We start from the raw sequence: 23,388 nt of genomic DNA on the forward strand, positions 1-23,388 counted from the left end.
TATATACCTAAATAAAAAGATAGATTCAGATATCGGAACCCTAACCCTCTAGTGTCTTTGACTAGAGACCCTCTAAAACCCTCCACAAATCTCCACCAAATTCAAAGCTCAAATTTGATGGGCAAATCTAGAAGAATGAAGGCTTGTTGGCCAAAAGTTTTACTTGGTCATAATTGTTTAACAAGACCCAGTTAAACAAGACTGTAGGCAAAGAATCGGGGCTTACGTAAACAGGTTAGCAGATCATTTCTGCTTATGCGTAGTCCACTAAACTAGGCATTCTTCGCTTACACAGCCTGTGGTAATGGAAGACTTTGGAACGCTAGGTGGCAGCAGACTTACCAGGCAAATTTCCATTGTTTACGTAGTTCTGAACATGCGCACATTACAGAGAACAATGGTTTTTAACTGGTAAGTCTGCTGCCACCTAGCGTCCCAAAAGTCCCCCATTGGGGCCAGCTTCTTTTTTATTACATCGCCAACATCGATCTAACCATGGGAGCAGGTCTCATCTTGCTTTCCTCCATGTCAAATCAACTCCATTATTTGCATTATTTGTGTAAAAAAAAGTCATGTACAATTTTTAAAGATGAGGTATTTTAAAATGATCTATTGTATTGGTCCTTTATGCTTCAGCAATATGCCCAGTTTTCAAATAGCTCTATCTAACTTTCCTTCTTAAGAAAAAGACTTGAGTGAAGATAAGTAAGTTTATCTTTCCGATAATTGCAATCATTTTTTTCTTTCTTTCATGTATTAAAAACATGTTGATCAGTAGCATGGTCCTTTTCCCCTACCTTTTTGTACCATCGATGTAGTAATGATGTAGTCTGTGTTCCCAGAGTCCTGGAAAATCATGGAACTTTAAGTTATTATCCAGGAACTTCCAGCTATCAAAATCATGGAATTTTAAGCTATCAGAAGCACACTTGACTGGAGTATGATTTCTCATGATTGTTCCTTTATTCAGGACTTCCTCAAAACCTCCTTGAAGTAAAGTAAATTATCAAAGAGAAAACAAAAAGTTGGCATTGTGTCCAAACCTGTAGTTTTGTGTTTCACAGAGTTTGTAACATCTGGAGAACCCAGAAGAACCCACAGTCATCAAATTTCATCCCTGACACTGTTTCAAGTGTGATGACTGGCCGGTGAATTGTTCATAGACTCCTAAGATATCAAAAAAAACAGTGTGAGATATGATCATGGAAAACTCAAAGGCTGTTTCCGAATCGGCGGCTACAGCTATTGCTTTGACTGTCGTTAAGGATGACCTATACTTCAACACATGTTGGCGTGGTGATCCAGCCATAGCCGTAGCCGCAATCACTAATTAGGACATGGCCTAAATTGTCCTGGATGGTCGAGGATTTCATTTACTGGGGAAACCTGAACCCAAGCAGTGTGCAGCACTGGCCTCACCATGTAAGAAGTTTGTTAGTGCACGCTTTGCCATGTTATGGCGCATGCTTTGCTATTTATTGAATTTAGTAGGAAAATGTCATCCAGGAAAACAAAATTCAGCTTAAAAAAAAGAATTTTGAAGACCTGTTGAAGTTAGAGAAGTTCTAATTTTGTTTAGAAATGTTTGTACTTATTTTGGTTTGTATTCTTGCCAGTCAAAAACAGGAAATGTTTTGTGTATTGGGCTATGTCACACAAGGTGTTTAAAGGAACGTTACAGAATTGGTAAGAAACAAAAATCGTGAAGATCACAGATTTACATAAAACTTACATGGTCTAATGATGATGCTAGTTGAAAACATCCCTTGAAATATTTATGACTGAAATGTCATATTTGGTGAGCAATAAATAATCTAATTTCGCGTTTGGAGTTTATCACTCAGTGAGCGTTTTATTCATTTTTGTTTTGGCATCGATGCGATGCAAAATTTGTAATCAGTTCTTCACCATTCTCTCGTGACCCAGATGTCCGATCGATCTCGAACTTCTGCAGGTTTGTCAGTGTATGTATATGGTGGATTACATAAAGTGCTTACACTGCCAGCAACTTTTTTTCTAGCAAAACCAATTCTGTAATGCTCCTTTAACAGGCAACCGGTTCTAGGCATCCTCAAAGTAGCCAGATAGTTCTTATAAGAACAATCTACATAGCAGAGTAGATACTACTACATATTATTTTCCAGTACACGCTAATCCTCCAATCAGATGCACAACCCGGAGTGTGATATGAGATGATAAACTACTCCCAGTTTTTATATTTCACTCTGCGTATTGCGAGTGTAATGCATCACGCTCCGCATACAGTCAGTGCAAAAAGTACATTCTAAACTTTGCACGTGCAAAACCAAAAACATAAACATAACCTAACCTCATTGACTTTGGGGCTGGAAGATAAATTCGTTATCGCGCTCGTGGAATACGGAAAAATATAGCGCGTCTGCGTCCCATATCCAACTTGGCCTTCGGCCTCATTGGATATGGGACGTAGAGGCGCTATATTTTTCCGTATTCCACTCGCGCTTGTGTGATAACTTATAATAGTTGTTATGCAGTAACGCCATGTGTATACCTACTTGCTGGTTAGGTTATGTTCTTTTGAGAACGAGTTTTTCTATATCTTTTCTAAGATTTGGATCTAAGTTTCAGACTGTTTTGTCAGCAATGACTCTCACCTCTGTAACTTTCTTGGGGATTCTAAGCCACTGAGTGAGAACAAAGTTTTTTTGATAGATCAGGACCCAATTTCATAGAGCTGCTAAGCACAAAAATTTGCTTAGCATTGAAATTCTTGGCTTGACAAAAACAACATAACCAATCAAATTTTCGCGTGATTTTCAGGATAAGCAAGCAACAGCTGAAAACCAGTAACAAGCAATATGCAACAAATGGAAATTCGGTTGGTAATCCTATTTTGATCAAGGAAGAAATTTCATGCTAAGCATTTCTATGAAACTGTGCCCTGGTCACCACTAAGTTGCCTGTACAAAATGCCACGTGTGACAATATCCAAATATATATACCTTTATTATATGTTATTATATGTATGTAGAATCACTCTGAATAGTTTGAAACTGAAAGATATGGTTTTGTTATTTGTTATGAGATGACCTGACAAAAGTTGATGTCAGAAGTTGTTGTTCCTCACAAATGTCCCCAAATGGGGACCACTATGCCCTAAATGGTGTGGACCAAACTGGGCAACAAGTTTTGCCTAGTTGGGATTGTTTTTCGATATAGTGATCACTGATGTCCTGACTGGGATAAGAGGTGTTCCAAACTGGGCAACAAGTTTTGCCCAGTTTCAAACTGGGTAACAGTTGTACCTAGTTGTGATTGTTTGGGATTTATGGGGACAACAGTTGTCCTGACTGGGATAAGAGGTGTTCCAAACTGGGCAACAAGTTTTGCCCAGTTTCAAACTGGGTAACAGTTGTACCTAGTTGTGATTGTTTGGGATTTATGGGGACCACAGTTGCCCTGAATGGGATAAGAGGTGTTCCAAACTGGGCAACAAGTTTTGCCCAGTTTCAAACTGGGTAACAGTTGTACCTAGTTGTGATTGTTTGGGATTTATGGGGACCACAGTTGCCCTGAATGGGATAAGAGGTGTTCCAAACTGGGCAACAAGTTTTGCCCAGTTTCAAACTGGGTAACAGTTGTACCTAGTTGTGATTGTCTTGGATATTGGGGGACCACAGTTGCCCTGAATGGGATAAGAGGTTCCAAACTGGGCAACAGTTGTACCTAGTTGTGATTGTTTGGGGACCACAGTTGCCCTGAATGAGATAAGAGTTGTTCCAAACTGGGCAACAGTTGTACCTATAATCTTAGATATAGATTTTTTGGGATATTGTGGGACAACTGAGGGTTCCAATCTGGGCAATAGTTTTTTCCCAATTAGGGATAGTTCTGAATACAAATTTAGTGTAATCCAACTATGATGCATTTGTGCACTGATTTAGTAGATGGACCCTTATATTATATTAAACTTATGTTCAGTCTTTCATGGTTAATTCGTCTATTGTTTCATTTAGAATGATGTCATTTGATACTCCCGGCTGTTACCATTGATTTTGTATCACTTCCCGTTTCTTTGAAAGGTTTTCACAAATTATATGCATCCTTCACGTGTTAAAACGATCTGTTTTTGTTAACCATGCTCCAAACCGAATCTGTTGTAACCAAATCTGTTGTAAAAGCTGCAATGTTTGTTTCTCACAAGTAGAACATATTATTCTAAATTTCTGACAAAGTCAAGGAAATAGCATGTGAAGCCCTGCAAATTAATGTTGCCTATTTCAATGGGAGACTTTCTGGGACGATAGAGGGCAGCAGACTTACCGGGTAAATCCATTGTTCTCAGAATTATGCGCATGTTCAGAACTACGTAAACAATGGAAATTTACCCGGTATGTCTGCTGCCACCTAGCGTTGGAAAGTCTCCTATTGCCGGAACCAAAATAACTATGTGTAATAATTAGGCCTAGTAAAACATGTCAATCATCCCAGGCAAAACCTAGACCATTTGTTGTTGTTTTCAACTAAAACATGACCAGCAAGTTTAATGAAATTTTCCCATCTTGCTTTGGATGGTGACGGTCATAGAAACCTGACGAATGTGAATGAAACTTCCTTTTAAACAATTAGACGTACTTTTTGTTTAAAATGTTTAAAAGAATTTCAAGGTTTGAAAAGCTTGGGTGATTGTTCAAGGACTGATCACCTTTTGAGCCAACTTGCTAAGTAAGTGTCACCCAAATTATCAGGCATGCAACTTTTTAGCTGATCAGCTGATTTCCTCTTTTTCTTTTCAAAACAGTGCCATAGAAAACTGAAAAAAACTTTACAAAAGTTAAGTGTGATAGGCCATTTCCTCCTTTTTTTTGCAATTAGAAAGTTGCATGTCTGAATTATAGAGTGTGTAAGTTAACAATCAAACTCCCAGAACACACACAAAAATGGCTTGGTGCAGTTATCGATGAAGTGTCGATATGGCTTCGTATTTATGAACTGTTTGCATCATTGGGTGGGCACCCTTGAAGTAGACTAAAGAAATCCAACAGACACTGGTTACCTGTAAATGCCCAATCCATTTCCAACACAAATGTGATTCATTGTTAGGTGATGGGAGCTAATTGTAATGACACTTTACACCTTGGGGTGGTTGTGGGAGGGGAGTGATGAAGTACCCATAATGGTTCCTCGAGGGGGTAGGTGAGGTGTATGGGATGTCTCCACAATGCCATAGGTCTGTATTCTGTTTATGGTGAAGCCCTCCTCTATGGGTGAAGTAAGTGGGGTTGGTTGGTGGCCCCTTTTAAGATTTTGAAAAAGAGTTCTAAAAAAAGCAAAGGATGTATTCATGGAGTGCTAAGGCTGTCGGTGGTTTTTCTTTTCTTAATGCTCGAGACAAAGAGCAGTTCTGTTGATGACGCTTATAGACTTTACTGCATCACTGAAAACCAAGGCCCAATTTCATAGAGCTGCTTAAAAAAATTTCTGCTAAGCACAATTAAGAAGGGTACCAGTTACATGTTGTACATGTGAAATTTGTATTTTAGCTGCTAACCTTATTCTAGTAAGCATGATTTTGTTGTGCTTAGCAAATTTGCATGTTTAAGCAGCTCTATGAAATTTGGCCCTGTGTTGTGATGAAACTTCTTACCACATATTTATGTGTTTACATCTCTGGGCAGGGTTTATGGGCCGTAGTATAGTTTGCACAGATTTCCGCGTTAACCCTCTAGTCCCTGCACCGCCCGAGTTTGCCGAAATAATTGTGTTTTTCTTTCAAGATTCTTGCAGTAACTTAACTGAAATCGTAGTTCAAATTTTTTAAAGTAAGCCAAGGCTTATTATTTATAATAAAACGCACAATTTTTGACCCTTTCGGTAATATTTGTACAAGTCCTCATTGGGGAACAATAAAAAAAACCTACGGTAATATTTATGGCGATTATTTTTGTACAATGATAAAATGGATACAATAGCTTTTCAAGGCTTTTATCTGGCTCAATGCTGATTATTTGCGAAGGCATAAGTTTGCGACAATATCACCATGAATGATAAATACAGTTTCCTTTGTGTTTACTAATAAGCGTTTTGTTGGGTAAGGGCTAAATTATTTCATCATCATTAGCTTCGTCAAGTCAACTGTGAAGAGACAACTTAATAGTGATCTATAAATAACTAGATGGATTCACCAATGCGTAGGCATACTATTAACTACCTAGTTTTATTTTGATGTTTCTTATTTTCTACAAACAAAAGCTATAGCGAGGTTTCCTCCTACCGCATAATACAGTGTATCGCTTTAGGTGGCTGGGCGGTCCAGTGGCTAAATGGTTAAGCAGTATAAAGTTGCTTGGTAGAAATAAAAAACTAGCCAAAATTGCTTTCAGAAACAGTCAACCAGCTAGAGTACCATGTAATGTTTACTTGTGACTGACTGGTGTCCTGCTAACCTTTGCTGAGCAGAAGAATCAGCTAAGCACAAATTTTGCATGCAGGCTGTGTACTAACTAAGCAGTATCGTCCTATATCAAGCCTAAATATTCGTATTGTGTGCTGTCATTTCATTAGACAAAATCAAGTCACCAATTGAAAGTACATTCCTAAAACAAGTTATTGTTCTTTTGATATTTGTTTGGGATGACGACATTTTCAAAAACAAATATTTCTTTTGTTATTTATTATTGTACTTAAAATCATATATATCCTTCTTTTGTTATTTTTGTGTGCGTTTTGACAGTCCTTTATATTTATTTTTAAAATACTGTGCCTGGTCTACCTTAAGTGTTATGTAATGTTATAGTATGTTAAACACATTGTGTCTTTAAAGAAAAAAACTTTAATATGTTTGAGGCAACAAAGAATAAAGGAAAGAAGTAGATTTGACAAATTCTGTTGTCCAGTCGTGTGATTTGTATTCACCAAAGCCTTTTTCACACCGCTCTGTTCCCCGGGGGCTGGCCCTTGGATTGCTCTACCCTGGTCTACCAAGGCAAATTGCTGTTCAAGGCAGTGGACACTATTGGTAATTACCCAAAATAATCATCAGCATAAAACCTCACTTGGTAATGGGGAGAGGTTGATCACACATTGTGAGAAACGACTCCCTCTGAAGTGACATAGTTTTCGAGAAAGAAGTAATTTTCCATGAATTTGATTTCGATACCTCAAGTTTCGAATTTGAGGTCTCGAAATCAAGCATCTAGAAGCACACAACTTCGTGTGACACGGGTGTTTTTTCTTTCATTATTATCTCGCAACTTCGACGACCAATTGAGCTCGAATTTTCACAGGTTTGTTATTTTATGCATGTGTTGAGATACACCAAGTGGGAGGACTGGTCTTTGACAATTACCAATAGTAAGTCTTTAATGTGAACTTTCATTTGTGGAGCAACGGCTCCGACTTGGGCTCAGTTATATTTTGAATATGCGTTTGAGGTTCGGGGCTTCACACAGGTGTACTTATAGCCCATGGAGGATGGGTAGAATCTAATTCTACCTCCATGCTTGGCCTTAGCTAGAAGCTAAGCCGAAACGGCGTTTTATTTCGAAAACGGCATTTCCTTGAATTCTGGCTCCAAAGAAGTACAGGTCTGCATCTCAACATTTGATCAGGATTATCTCTTTTCAGTAATACAAAACAAGCATAATATCTGTTTCGTGTCAATAGAGCTTAAAATGCCCATCTAAACACGCGAAGCAGATTAAGGTAAAAAAAAAGAAGAAAATCAATGTGACCATCTTGCGTGTCGTCCATTCAAAGACAGTGTAAGGCCGTATCCGAACTCGTGGCTACAGCTTCGGCTACGGCTGTTGCCAAGGGTGTTGCTAAGGACATCCTATACCTCAACGCATGATGACCAGGCAATCTAGCCGTAGCCGCCAAGACACGGCCTGTGTAAGGTAGGCTGAAAGAAAATAGTCGGGTCCATATTTGCTCGATAAGAGTCAATATCCACTATTGTTAATGTGAACTGGGAATTAGACCAATATGGCGGCAGCACTCTAACAAAATACAAGCAGTATCACACGTTGGTGTGCGTTAGAGTCTTTGAATTACATCCAACATTCTAGGAAGACTGAGTAATGCTGAACTGAAGCGAGAAGAATCAGATGTAATGAGAAGCCTAATCCTCGACTAATCTCTCTCATTAATCGCGACTAATCTCTATCATTAATCGCCTTATTAGCCAGTTTAATAACCACTTTCGGCCATGGATTAGCTAATCTTTTCTCATTTTCAAGATGGGCCATCTTCTTCAGCGCAACTCCTGGGACCTTAATGTACCAAAAGAGGATTGGGGCGATTATCCGGAGATAAGATGAGCTCCAGAGCCGGCTATACTTCTGAAGGAAGTCAGGTGCGTATGAAGGGCCTACGTGGTAGCTTTTCAACAAAGTCACCCTTTGAAGTATAGTAATCTTGTATAGTAGAAAACAAAATCGAAGGACAAGTAATGAGCGATGGTTTTCTTCAGTCTCCGAATCATTACTTGTTAATTCAGCTGAGTTTTCCCAATTCGCTTGGCACAGTGCCATTGAAACAACTAATAATGTTTCGTAATTGAAACTGTTGTGTTTTGTGCTGCTCTTTGCCAAGCGCATCAATCAATCGGTTTTTATTCAGCATGGACTAGTTAATGTCTAAGAAGAAAGACTCGAAAGTCGCCTTAGTTTGTGACTTGAATAGTACAAGAGCTCGGTTAAAGGCACTGTACACCTTTGGTAATTGTCAAAGACCAGTATTCTCACTCGGTGTATCCCAACATATGCATCAAATAACAAACCTGTGAAAATTTGGACTCATTTGGTCATCGAAGTTGCAAGAGAATAATTTAAAGAAAAAACACCCTTGTCAAACAACTTTGTGTGATTTCAGATGCATAATAAAGGGCTTCGGGCCTGGAGTATTTTATTATTTGGGCGAGATATTACCTCATTCCCCCCAAAAAGGCCCCAAACAAGTCGCAGCCCAACAAAATCAAGCTCACTGTCTGCTAGTTACAATGTATTACTAAGCACAAAGTTGTAAGCGAAATTGTCTGATTTAAAGTAGATGAAATTGTGTCCCCAGGTCTGTGAAACCCTGGCACACTCGTCTTCGCTGTCTCGATTCTTCACAATTTTATCTCTCTGTCAAAACGACTTCATGGCTCTCAACACTCTCAGCAGATTCAAAAGTTCACCAGTGACAACAGACTGATGTAAAGGTTTTTATCGGTCGGTATGCCACGTCTTTCATCTAACTTGGGAGGGGACCAACCTCTTTTCTCCGTTTACTTGCTAAGAAACTTAAGAAACGTCAACCTTTGTTTGATCCGAAGTGGCGAAGCAAGAGTGACAGAATCCAGTCTAGCTGAGGCTGGCTGCTGAGTCAAGGGGTTGTTTTGGATGGTATGCCGTGGCTTTTGTTTGGGATGTGGAGGTGGGGGGCGGACCTTTTCTCTTCTTTCTTGTCTTTCGTGTGAAACGGCAGAGGGCCCAGGGGTGTTAAGTTAAATGGCGCTGGTTTAATAAAACATTGGACATCACATCAAACGGCAGTCAACCCGTGCAGGGTGTGGCCATTTTAGGGCAGTTATTATAGGGAGAAAACATTGCGTCGGCCTCATTTATGTTCTGTATAGGCCCTCAAAATGTTCTATTCTTTCAAGGTTTTCTTTGGAGACTTCTTCTTGGTTATCTTGGCTTTCCTGGTCTTCTCCTTCTTGGCTGTGGCTTCCTCTGCTTTCTCCGCCTGTTCCTTGACCTTGTCCTGGACAGATTTGAGAACCCAAGAAAAGGGATACAGTGTGGAACCTAATGTGACTTTTTTTTTACTTCAACTTTGAGGTATTTTTAATGACACAGGCCTAGTAATTAGTATTTATAAAGCTTGAATTTGCCCAATGTTGGCATAGCGTGGTAACCTGCAACCCCCCCCCCCTCCCCGACATGATGTCAGTCTTTGAGATTGTGCGGATGAATTGAGTTTTTAAATCTTCACTACAACAAATGCAAATTAGTGTTGGTTTTAATTTTACAAACCTCAATGCACACTAAGATACCCTAACAGGAAAGTGAAAGTAGGAACTCTTTCCTACAACTGTATTCTCAGACGTCGCTGTCTTTTTTGTCATCCCGTGTAGAAAAGCACCAAAAGAGGTTAACGAAGTAATCTAATCAGCGCATTCTTTTTCACAGATTGCTTGACTCTATTAACGGAATCAGTCCACATTAAGCCCAACGTTGATTGTTGTGTTGTGGAGAAAGGCATTAATTTGTCTAGGAATTCCCAACGCGTGGGTTGTTATGATGAGTGTCGTGGTAGACCTTTTTCACTTATTTTCAAGAAGACATTTAACTACCAATAATTGACTATTAAGTGTCATTTTCTGACTCACATTTTCTGATTCCAAGTAGATTTCAATTACTTAAACCAACGAACCATAACATTGGGTCTCGAAAAAATGTAGGCGTGTCACCTAGCCCTATAGAACATGTAGGACTCTTCTTTCTGTACTGTAGTCTGTCACGAAACTTGATCAGAAGGGCTATTCAAAGTTTGACACTATTTTGAGTGTCCCGTCATGAATACACATTGCTTCGTCAAAAAAATTTTAAATGTGTTGTCAGGTCAATGCAACTACTCAAATTTTTAACAATAAAAACAAACTGCTTCAGTAAATAGTTCACTGCTTTTAAGATGTGCCTGCGGTGACATTGACGTCGATTGGCAGGTGGGTCGTTGTACTGAGTGTCTGAAATTTGCTTTGGGTCGCCCGCCTGAAAATTTGTGGACAGCTCTTTAGACGAAGGAGCCATAGACTACGCAAATTTACCGCGTTCCTTTCATCAGTTAACTTCCACAAAATACCTAATCTTCGTTTCCATGGTTTACCGTAACCAAAAAATAACATTCCTTTAAATTTGTCCATCATGGATTATCTCATCCCAAGCTGTCTTCCCACGCATGTCGACAATTCCTTCACATGTCTCATTTTATCTATTCAACTCCAGAAATACCAGCTGCTATTCTCTTTTTTTTTAAAAGGGGGTACCTGAATTGTTCCCTTTCGCAGGAATGTCAGAAACATCACGTCAAAAAAACACCACAATCCGTTTCCTTGTAATTTCTCTGAACTGCGACCAGAGAGCCATCCAGGGTGAACAGGCTCTTTATATACCCAAAGGTGATTGAGGTACCCAGCAGAGAGAGCTCATCTGCATTATAATATATAGCCTTAAAAAGGAGGATCAAAAGATACATGCGTGGGGGCTGCCAGGTTTTTGAATATAACTGTACAAGTATGAATGGATGGTCTGGTCGTTGCTCAGTAGATTGACAGACGACCAATGCAGCCTTAGTACGGTGGTGTGTGTAAGCGGAAACACCAGACCACAAAAAAGTGATCATTGGGCCGAAAGCTAAGTTGACATAAAGTTGCGGGTAGCACGGGATTTATTTTGGGATCCTGATAAGTTATGGGCAGTGTCTTGGATTAGTGCACCAATTGGATTAACATGTAAGGTGAGTTACAAGTCGTGGTTATTTACTTGATTAGTTCAAATTAGTTGTTGATTCGTTCAATGAATGACCAGTACGCACTATAAACCTTGAAGATTGTTTCTGCCGAAAATAGAATAAGCTGTTGCAGACTATACTTACCAACCAGAAGACCGATGGTATGGCCTGACGTTTCGACCCTAACAGCTATATAGTGTCTTTCTCGAAGGCTAAATGTTGACAACACAACGAAACATACAGGTCTTATTCCTCCATTGGGCAAACGAAAACAAAATCAGATTTGTTTTAGTGTTACATTTAAAAAATTACTTTATATTTTGTCCTTCTTGCTTTTTTACGCACTTTTATTATCCAGAAACTCTTCAAGGAGTTATGGTATTGCAAAACTGGCGGGACGGTATTTTGATATTTGGAGCATCGTAATGTTTTGTGTTAAAGAGTTAACTCACAAAATGCCTTGCTTTATTTGATCTTCAAGTCAAGTTAGTCAACAAGAGAATGGCTTTGAGATAATAATATAGACAGTTATACACGCGTAACTTATAGGGGATAATAAACTGTACCAAATCTTACTTGTTGATAAGTTGTCACGCTATGACAAAAAGTTATTGTAGGCAAATGTCCTTCTACCGGGCAACAGACAAATAATGCAATGTTGGTATTCAAAGTTCTGTCTAAATATTATAATCTGATGTGACACTGTTTACCCGTGGAATGTACAAGGTTTACTACACGTAAAAGGTTGTGTTGTTGAATGATCCATCTTTGTTTCTGCGTCTCTGATAAAGACAGGGACATGGTTCAACCAAGGTCGAATAATCCATCATGTGCGATATTTGACGTCATACCAGCCATTGGTTAATACCATGCTTGGTTACGGTAGTGCTATGTAGTTTGTTTCTACAAACAAATTAGAACCATCGAACGAGTGCATGTATTTCAACTGAACATACACAAATGACATTACGCCGAATAAAAGGCGAGACGTCGGATCGCACCCATTGGCAGTTGCTCCGTTGTGTCCTTCGCTTTAAAGTTTGGACCCTCGCCCCCGCCCCTACTGTCCGCTTCATGCGCTCAATACACACCAATAATTGTCCCCCAAATCTGTACATGGCAGGCCCATCCATACTCGGGCGACTACAACCGAATTTCAGATCCACGTTTGAGACTACAGATAGATAGATGGATAGATAAAACTGTCCCAGCACAAAAGGCTGAATTACAACAATTTTACATTCACTTTTTTCTTACATTTGTCTTGGGCAACGTCAATAAATTCAGAAGAAAAAAACCCATGCAATTTCGGTAACACAGTTCACACCATAAGTTCAAAGCCCAAAAAGTGATTCGAAGCAAAATAACGTACAACATTTAACCAGTGGCAGCGCTGCTGTTAGCATTATTAGCAAATTTGTTGAGCCTTACTGTCCATTGTACTTTGCCAAATTCATTTGAGTACAAGTACAAATTATTCTAACCAGAATCATCATTCTCTTTGATTAAACTCCACAATTTAACAAATCAAAACAACATAATGTTATAAGGTAATTTTCCCATTGCAGTTTTCTTCACTCGTTAACTAAGCTCTACAATGATTCGCCGATTGGTGGCGTTTCTCAATAACTGCCAGAGCAGAGAGTACTCGCACTTTCAGGAGATCGAGAGCCGAACGACATTCACTAGGCAAAAATAAACCAACGCACCAGGGCATTGGCCTGGAATAAAAGAAAATACTACATTTATTCACACTGCAGACACTTCAGGGACTCAGTCATAAGTTGTGCTCCAACCAGCTACAAGTTAGTTAGCTCTAGACAGAAATCACCCAAAGTTTGACTGCATATCGTCAAGGTCATTGAGTTGACTTAGTTTTGGATGTTGCAAGCAAGGTGATTGTGTTGTGTTTGAAGTAAAAGTCGTCGGCTCTGCTCTGTACAGCTAGCACTACAGATGATTCAAGCTTCGAGCCCCACGTGTTTTGATGACCCGTCACCATAAACAAACTGCCATCTACCGTGTGATATTTTTTACCAAGAGTGAATTTTTCATCAACTGAACGGGATTTATTAGCATCAGACGTGCATGCTGTGCTGGATTGTCATCCCCCCATTTGGAATTATAAACAATTTTGTTGCGGTAACCAGAGCGTAACTTCGGCGTGATTGAAATTGAATAATGTTACATGGTCTCACAATGAAATGGAATGCTGTCTTTAAAAGCTAACACATGAGTTGCAGTGCGTTGTTAATCGTTGGAAGGATTACCCTGTGTGTCTGTACGATACGACCACAATAGGTGTCAAAATACCTACTCAGGTGTACTTTATACGTGTGAATTGATGAATTATTCTCATGTAGTTGTTACATTTACGGTGGGATTTCCACGGGGAAAGTAGGACGCTCTCTCCGCCTACTAAGAAACCTTTTTGAGGAACCGTCGAGAGGCGGGCTTGAAACTTTGAACCGGTTTCAACTTGACTTTGCCGTGGTGCTTTTTGACTGTAGGTTAATTTTTTTAGCATATTTGATCTCAATGACCTGCTGAATACAGTTCTACATTTGAACCAGAGAGTGTTGCTTCTTCTCTGATGTGATTATTCAGCACACGGAGAACAATTCTTGAAAGTTGACTGGAATTTTTTAGTACGCACGGAGGAGATAACGTAGTCCAAGAACAAAAGATAAGTTTGATTACGTGAGGTTGAATTGTGCTCAAATTGGACAAGCTGTATACCTTGCAGACGACAGAGGCTGTTCCGTGGATTTTTATTATTATCGGCTGGCTGCGTGTGAGGACAAGATGTGGCGAGATTTGGATCAAGCAATGAGGACATCCAACAGATCCAGGTCAGTGGGGAACATTAAAAGGGTAACTCATTAGGAGAAATTTGTTGTGGTTTTGGTCGTTTAGTTATGAAGTTGTAAACAATAATTTTTTCTACTCTGAGATGTACAGACCTACATCTTAGGTCTTGTCACAAAGGGAAAATTGTACAGGCAACTTCGAGGCAACCAATTGCACGGCTTGTAAAAATTAGCACTTCAGTATGGCACAAGAACTATAAGGTATCTTTTTCTTAAAGGCAATGGACATTATTGGTAATTGTCAAAGACTAGCCTTCACAGTATCTCAACATATGCATACAATACTTAACCTGTGAAATTTTGAGCTCAATCGGTCATCAAAGTTGCGAGATAACAATGAAAGAAGAAAACACCCTAGTCACACGAAGTTGTGTGCTTTCAGATGGTTGATTTCGAGACCTCGAGTTCTAAACTTGGTCTCGAAATCAAATTCGTGGAAAATTACTTCATTCTCGAGAACTACTCCACTTCAGAGGGAGCCGTTTCTCACAATGATTTATACTGCCAACCTCTCCCCATTACTCTTTACCAAGTGAGGTTTAATGCTAATAATTATTTTGAGTAATTACCAATAGTGTCCACTGCCTTTAAAAGACAATGATGTGAAGGTCAGTTTTTCAATATTTGTTTTTCGAAGATGTCCTAGTTTTGGTTACTTGCAAATTACATGGTCCTTTTTAAAGGGGACAACGCCTTGATTAGACACTTTTCTTGAACAGCTGCACCGGGGATGTAGTTATGTAAACTATACATCGAAGTTGAACCCCGGGTAGTGATGTAGAATAGTTTGACACCAGCCCCGTACCTTGAATGTAAACAAAACCCAAATATTCCCAATATTCGTATCAATTGCGTCTTAAGTTTTTTGTTTCCTTCAAAAGTTAAGCTCCTACATTTAGAAGCACGTATAGAGGCCCCCATTAGCAGCTGATTGAAGTGTGATTGAAGGTGTTTGAAGTGTTTAATTTTCTTGAAGGGTTTTAATATTACTGATAATGGTCTTAATATTACTGATAATGGTCTTTCATATCACACGTTCATATAAATAGAGCCAATGATTGGCCCTATTCTTATAGGGCTTTTAGTGTCACGCAGGTCGTTGGCACTGTTCCCCTCTCCACAGAGATGATGGGTCCAATACGGACTCCTGCACGAACTCACGGTGAATTTAGCTTTTAGAAGCAGGAATTTAGGGGTCCCACAAACAGGTGAGAATATGGTGTAGTATCCTGGCCCCAGTGTTGTACCTTACACAACAGCTAGCTGCCAACGTGCCAACTGTGACGGTTCTGTGACGATATGTTTACCCTCAATGACGGATTGCGCATATTTTTCGTAACGTTTATTTGGTTTGTCAGTAAACCGTAAACCACGGGGCGCGTGCCATTGTGTGTACGTAAGTCTGGTTTTGAGGGGTTTACAGTTTTGTCATACTGCACAAGGTACGGGGTCCACGAAACATACAACAGTTTGACATTTATCTGTTTTAATTTCATTGACAAAGTTACAAAGTAGGTTTAAGAAATGGACCTGTGTCAAGGTATATGTGACAAGATTACTTTGATATGAGGTTTGTGAGTGGAGTGTGAATGGTAGAGAGGCAAGAGAGTTGGGGCGACTCTTTCTATTGTTGGAGTTCGCGATTTCGTGTATTGACATTTGGCAAATGGAACCCTTCATGTAGCCACTAACTAAATTGACTAAACTTCTAATTTCTGGCTTGTACTGATTTCTTATGGTCTTTGTATTAATACCTAATGTTCATAGCGAGTCAAACTATTAATGCCCTATTTGGTATTTTTAACAAAATAACATTGCCAAGCAATTGTCAATATTTTCTGCTGAACCATTTAAACCCTAATGCAATATTTATGAAGGGCTTTTTATGGTCCGCAAATCAAGCGTTGAATCCATCACACCTTGACCGCAAATAACTCTTCCACGACCCATCCACACCAAACACTAACACGCTACATTTTTCACCATTCATTCTTACTATTTATAACCATGGCAATTTTGTGGTTGTAGCCTTGGATTCTAACCTATAGACACATTTCTTTCGAGTGTCACTTACTGATATTACTGTATAGGTTTTCATAAGAAGTGTACTTGAGAGTGACTATGATTTCTGACTTGAAACAAGGCTATACTATATACTTAGCGCGTTCTACCTCTTCAAGTGCTCGTAAAAGTGTTCCGAGTAAAACAAAAAAAATCCTCCAAAAAACTTTGGAATAAAAAATGTCAATTTATGCAAAACTGTATACCAAACTTTCAAATGTGTTAATATTTGTGCCACTGCCACATAATATTAATTTTGTTGAAAAAATTTAGTCCAGTCGTTGAGAAAAATACAGCAAATCATATTAAATGTGCAGTGGAAAAACACAGAAGGCACATAATACAATAATGCAGTTTTTATTCATACAAAATGTGAAAGCAACTTCCGTTTGTGCTTCAGGCATACAAATCGGCAAATCGTTTTGTTCAAAACCTAATAATAAAAAATATGTGTCTTTGTCATTAAATCGGCTTTGGAATGTGTAGGTCCCTTGATAAATCGTCTGTGTCCACGGTCTGCCGCTTTTTTTTTGAAACCGTAAATCAAAAAGTTGTTTGACGGATGACCGCTTGCCAATTATTTGGTCGAATGTCACCCAATCAGTGCCCAGGGATACTGCGACCTCCAAACCACTTGACCTCTTCACCACAAATCCTTCCGCGTTGTCATGGAGTCCATGTGGACCACGTCATGTCATGTTATATCTACACTCTGTTAATTTGGGAACAATTTTAAAAGTCAAGTTCGAGAATGGGCAACAGGGCAATACCGAACAACTTTGGCGGGGAAGAAACCAAGCAACATACAAAAAACAAAGTGATTCAAATTGTCACCCCTGTGTGACGATATTTCAATCAAATAATGCGTAATATTCAACTGCCTTTTATCAATATCAACTTGTGCTCCGGTTCCGGCACCGCCATTAACTTTGAAGCAATGTCTCTAACATCAAGCAGAGCCAAGAGCTGGAGCCCTCTATATAGCCGATGTTTGGCGCTGACATCAGACCGTTATCACGGGCATCTTGAGCCAGCAGCCTGGAGCTGTTTTGGTCTAGGTTTTGTACCCCTACTCCGGGCTCCGGGCTTCGTTTGACGATGAACCCCGTGCTAAATGGACACTGCACCGAAATGTACTCGCCGGAGCTGGAGGCCTGGAGCCCATGCCGAGGTTTGGACCAGAATAAGGCATTAGATCTACCACATAGCAAGGACCAGTGGATCTACCATGGCAAAATATCAAACGTATACCACTTCTAGAAAGCTTTTTTTTCAGAACTATACACATCCTTGAAAACTTCCCGTGTAAAAGTCATCTTGAAATAAAGTTTACGAATGGTTTATACAAAATTGGCGAAATATCGACGCCTGAAATGCTGTTCGGAAATGAGACCCAGTATGCATCACTGACCACGTAGAACTGTATAAACGATTTGATGCACGCACCGGACCACATACCATGTTTAGGCCTTCGCGTTGCACGACTGTCCTCTGCTTCACCCCCTTTCTCCCCTTGCCCCCTCCCCTACTCATATAGCACCACCCACACAATAGACTTGACTCAAGTCCAAATCCATTGAGAGTCCTTTTTATTAACAGTCCCATCGCCTAACATCAGAAATCTCCCCCAACCTGTGCCGTGCCATTCCCGGGGACCACCTTCATGTTGACGGCGGATAAGGAAACTCTCGCACGAGAACGGGACTTGAATCAAGTCTAACCACACACCCACAACCCACATCAAAACATCTAAGTTTGAAAATTCAATTTGGAACCACGAATAGCAGCAACATTTTGAATTACTCGAATCTGATTGTGTGTGGCTGTTTATATAACTTTGGAAAGGCCTCCACTTCACAGCCCACAACCGCTGCCCCTCCCCTACTCACATAGTACCAATCACACACCCACTACCCGTATCGAACAAGGTCTAATGTTTGATATTAATTTTAGAACCATGGCCGAATCGCAGCAATACTTTCAATTACCTGAATCTCTTATAGACTCTGACGTTTTACATGATTATATAACTTTGGAAGGCCGCTGCAACGCGTGGTAAGGCAGTTAACATTACTGACATGATTGTATTTGAAGGGTGCAGATTGCGTTTGAAGGATTATGTATGGATTTGATCATTTCTCAATGTCAAGATTATGTGACTTTGTTGGTTCGCCAGCTCGGGGGCACCGGCCACCAGATGATAAATTATAATCGGATGCCACGATGGAAACGTTTCTGTTATTTGAATTAGCCGGGGTTCGGGGGAGGGGGTGGTTTAGGGGGGTTTCTTTAGTCGCTTTTGGACGCGTAGTATACAACAAAAAGTCAATGGACTTAAGGAACAAAAGTCAACAATATAGAGAACAATCACGTCAGCCAAACCTTAGGGTTTCTTAATTCTTGAGGGATCAAACTTCCGGACTAACACTGTATTTATCACAATCTTGTTCTGAACTTTTCTTATAGAGTTCGATGATGGATGTTTGCGTCTTTCCACACGAATCATAAAATCAGCTTGAAAAAAATATTCATGTGATTTTTTAATTTAACTAAAAGTCTGTTCCGGAAGACCTCATTGAAGTGAATAAGATTCTGAATTCAATTTAACTGAACTGAACTTCTAAAGAATAATGGTTTCATCGACACCCCCGGGGTCAACATGGAAGTGCTCTTTTCTATAATCGCAACCGTCCCCAGGGCTCCGCTGCTCCATCATCAATTCATAAAGTGTTGACGGATTCATGCGTGTGAATCAAAAAAGGAAAGTCGGGTTTTTTTTTTTCAAATTGAATTTTTTTTTTTTTACAAATCTATAACAAAAGTAGCAAAGTGGACTTTGTTCACATTATTGTGTTGTTATGTGGGTGAACGAATTGGCAATGGTCTTCAAGTTTGCTTTTCTCTTTAAAAGGCAGGTATACGTTTGGTCATCACTCTTAAAGTTAAAGGCAGTGGACGCTATTGGTAATACTCAAAATAACTATTAGCATAAAACCTTACTTGGTAACGAGTAATGGGTAGAGGTTGATAGTATAAAACATTGTGAGAACGGCTCCCTCTGAAGTAACGTAGTTTTCGAGAAAGAAGTAATTTTCCACGAATTTGATTTCGAGACCTCAGATTTAGAATTTGAGGTCTCGGAATCAAGCATCTGAAAGCACACAACTTCTTGTGACAAGGGTTATTTTTTTTTCATTGTTATATCGCAACCTCGACGACCGATTGAGCTCGAATTTTCACAACTTTGTTATTGTATGCATATTATGTTGAGATACACAAAGTGAGAAGACTGGTCATTGACAATTACCAGTAGTGTCCAGTGTTGTTAAAGGCAATACGTAATCACATTACTACCTATGCCATCCACCTAATGGTGTATCTGCGCCTTGATTAAGATGCCTTTAGCACACCCTGATTTGGGAGAAATGTTTTATTCTTCATTCGCATGTACATTATTTAAGTAGGGCGCCTTGTAGAGGTAAAAAAGGAGGTTGCTCATTGGTCCATCAGTGCGTAAGGTCAATTGTTGAAATGTACGTTTGTTTTTGACGCCCTTCGAACCTATTTTCAATGTAATGCGAAACTTGATCTCCACTCCCTAAAGGCCTATTTACCCCCTGCTGAAAAGTGACAAGTTGTACAACAAAAATGTCATGAACTATGACAATGAACTGTTAAAAACGATACATTTTTAGGCAAGAAGTGAAAACACAAAAGGGCGTGTGCGCGACACGATTCATATAATGTATTTACCTAATCACTGTAATGAGAGATGCCACAAAACATCCTGTAAACTACGGCAATTGACATGTTGTTTTTCAGTAGAATATAATGAGAAATGTATGTTTACGCCGAGACAGATTACGACATGGCATCCATTCTTTACAACGACAAGTAAACAAATATAGGCGTAGGTTTAATCTTCGAAATGGGAGACACACTTTTCTCAGTACAAGTCATATAATGGAATTGCTCTCTTAATAATAGTTAAAACAAGAGATAGATGTTTTTGCCAAATTGTAACGAGTTTTAAATACTATAAGATGAAAGTGATTCCCAATCTATGCATTGTGGAGGGTCCAATCTTATCAGTTTAGGCGTGTAGCCAAGAATGGGTGTGGAATGATGTTGTTTTGCGTCTTACTAACATGCGATCATTGTACTTGGCTCACCCATTACGAAGATAGATGGAGGTGTGCCGATGTTGTTAGGTCTTTGAAGATAATTCATTTTGAAGGCTCGTCGGGCGTGGGTGGTCTCCTTCCATGAAAACAAAGAATTGGAAGCGTCTCCGAAATCCTGTGTCAAGAAAGTTTTTGTTTTTAGCTGACATGTCATGTTGAAGTTATAAAGCTGCGAGTGATGACGTAGTATCAACTTTAAGCCACGCCCATTTCATACAAGAGCACGGTTTTCTTTAAAGGATTCGGGTACTTTTCAAAATGTCCACATGTTAACATTAAACTTACAGGGTTTGAAGATAATGATAGTAGAAAGCTTCCCTTCAAATACAATTTACTGAGGTGCTGTAGTTTTTGAGTAACACAAAAGAGTGAAACAAGTCACAAAGTCACAAAATAATTTTAGCGTATAAAAACCTAATGGCCAGTTATGATATTATAACATAACATACCGTAACTGGTTAAACGATTTTACATGCTAAAACTGAGACGAAAATTATTTTCGGGACTATGTTTTACCAATTTCTGAAAAACTACAGCTCCTCAGTAAGTAATTTTTAAGGGAAGCTTTCTTCTATCATTATCTTCGAACTGTGTAAGTTTAATGTAAATCTGTGTACATTGTGTTTTGTGTTAGAAAAAAGTACATAGACCCTTTAAGAACGTATGACTATGCAAAAAATAGTTTTTGACTTGCCTTCAGAGTCTCTAGTCTCTTTCATTTTGTTTGTTTGTTTGTTTGTTTGTTTGTTTGTGTGTTTGGTTTGAAGAAAGGGTATAATAATGGTTAGATTTCAGGACTTGAAATCACAGGGTTGTGGGTTCGAATCCCACCAAGCTAAGCGCCGATTTTCACAATGAAATAAGTACTGTCATCTTGTTTATACTGGAGCAAAACCTCTTCACTTGTGCAATTGACGCACCAATGTTTGTATATGAGAGAGATTGGCTGTTGCCAGCTTGGTATTTGTATCGCCTTGTTGGGGTTTGCTGAGTTCCCTTGATGTGAAGATCATCTAAACAAACACAAAACAAAATCCAATTCTCTATCGCTTTGCCAGAACTTGTTAATTTCATTCTCAAATCGCATGGCTCATGGTCACCCTAAACAAACCATCTCAACACGTCTGAGTTACTTTTGTGTACTTTCCAATGTCACATTCGCGCTTATTCCTTATTTTTTTAAAAGACAGGAATGTTGACCGCATGCCAGGGCATTGCGTAGCAGGATTATTTTAATCTATCTTTAAGAGGTTTGTGTATGATACTGGGGGAAGGTTACTCGTAAAACTTGTGACAAGTTGCAGATGATGTCGACTTAAATGTTTACTTCGGAAAGAGTGTACGTGAGCATTTCTTCTTTTGTTTTGTTTCTTCATGTTTTTACGACTCTTCTTTGTGTGTGGTTTTAAAGAGAAGGTATACTACATTCACTTCAAAATACAAAAACCCAAAAATACTCACTTTAAAGGGAAAGAATACTTTTGGTTTTGTGGATCTGTTTGATTGTTTCAATCCTATATAGAGGTAGATATGATGCATCAAATCCAGCTCGTGTAAATTTCATTTCAAAAGGTGGTTGCGCTTTTTAGTTATCACCGAACATAATCCGGAACAGTTATGTCTACGCCCGCAGGGAGATTAATCCGTAATTGTAACACAATCTGATAAAACGTAACTGACACTAAAGTTTCTGAGGTTCAAATTTGGAGGCATAAAAACCTACATACTTTTCCATAACCACATTACTTCCCAGTCACACATCGGTGACCTTGTATTTTCACCGTTAAGCCTTAAATTCTAGCTCTTACGTATTTATACTGATCTACTTTGAATCCCAAACCCTGCCGAGCAACCTTGGCTACATTTGAAATCCAGCCTGTACGTTGGGTGTGTGTGTTAGTACACGGTCCGCTTTTGAATCGACCGTTGAAAGTTTGACCTGTTTTTCAAATGTCTGTGTATGCCACGTGGTAAAATCCGCTTATACTGATCCGCAAATGCTTCGTATCCGTACCAAGAAAATGGCTGTTGGGACACCATACTGAGATGATGCAGAGGGCCAGTTTTGACGAAACATTTTGTTATTTTGTATCCTCAAAATAGTGTTACCAAAATCGTTTCATTTGTGTAGCCCTAAAAAGGCACTGGACACGTTTGGTAATTGTCAAAAACCAGTATTCTCACTTGATGTATCCCAACTTTATATGCATAAAAGAAAAAAATCTGTGCAAATTTGGATTCAATTTGTCATCGAAGTTGCATGAGAATGATGAAAGAAGAAAAGTTATTTGTATGTGCTTTCAGATACCAAAAAAGCTTCAGGCCTGATGTCTTTTATTGATTCAAATATGTCAGTGAGAAATTACTTCTTTCTCAAAAACTACGTTACTTCAGAGGGAGCCGTTTCTTACAATGTCTTATACTATCAAAAGCTCTCCATTGCTCGTTACAAAGTATTTTTTTTGTGCTAACAATTATTTTTAATAATTACCAACAGTGTCCAGGGCCTTTAAAGGAGTTAATTACTCACTGCATCCTTGACAGGAAAATTAAATAAATCCACTACCAGTGTAACGCACAGAAAATGACACAATAAGACACAATAATTTGGCCGCCGGTCAGTTATTGAAGTTATTGATGGTATCCCTAACGCTAAACCCAAATCCATCTAACCTTGGTGAACCTGGTTTTAAGGCCAAGTTGCTATTGTACTGACCAGAGGCAGACTTGTAGACATTGAAACTGTGGGATTTGGAACGCCATAGGGTTTTGAGTTGGGCTTCAGGCTTTTGTTA

General features: G+C 39.2%; 1 protein-coding gene and 1 long non-coding RNA gene across 2 annotated transcripts in view; both read left to right on the forward strand.

Moving 5' to 3' along the window:
- Window positions 1–2,491: 2,491 nt before the first annotated feature.
- LOC117295900 lies at window positions 2,492–3,967 on the forward strand. The gene is made up of 2 exons (XR_004519696.1): window positions 2,492–3,228; window positions 3,342–3,967. It is a non-coding gene; the product is annotated as an uncharacterized LOC117295900 (long non-coding RNA).
- Window positions 3,968–13,050: 9,083 nt separating this feature from the next.
- LOC117296104 (thrombospondin type-1 domain-containing protein 4-like) overlaps window positions 13,051–23,388 on the forward strand; it is a 43,648-nt gene continuing 33,310 nt past the window's right edge. Inside the window, exon 1 of the mRNA XM_033778976.1 lies at window positions 13,051–14,330. Coding sequence (XP_033634867.1) covers window positions 14,284–14,330 — 47 coding nt within the window. The 5' untranslated portion in view covers window positions 13,051–14,283. The remainder of the gene's footprint in view (window positions 14,331–23,388) is intronic.

The sequence above is a fragment of the Asterias rubens genome, chromosome 10 (genome assembly GCF_902459465.1).
Source record: "Asterias rubens chromosome 10, eAstRub1.3, whole genome shotgun sequence".
NCBI classification, from domain to species: domain Eukaryota; kingdom Metazoa; phylum Echinodermata; class Asteroidea; order Forcipulatida; family Asteriidae; genus Asterias; species Asterias rubens.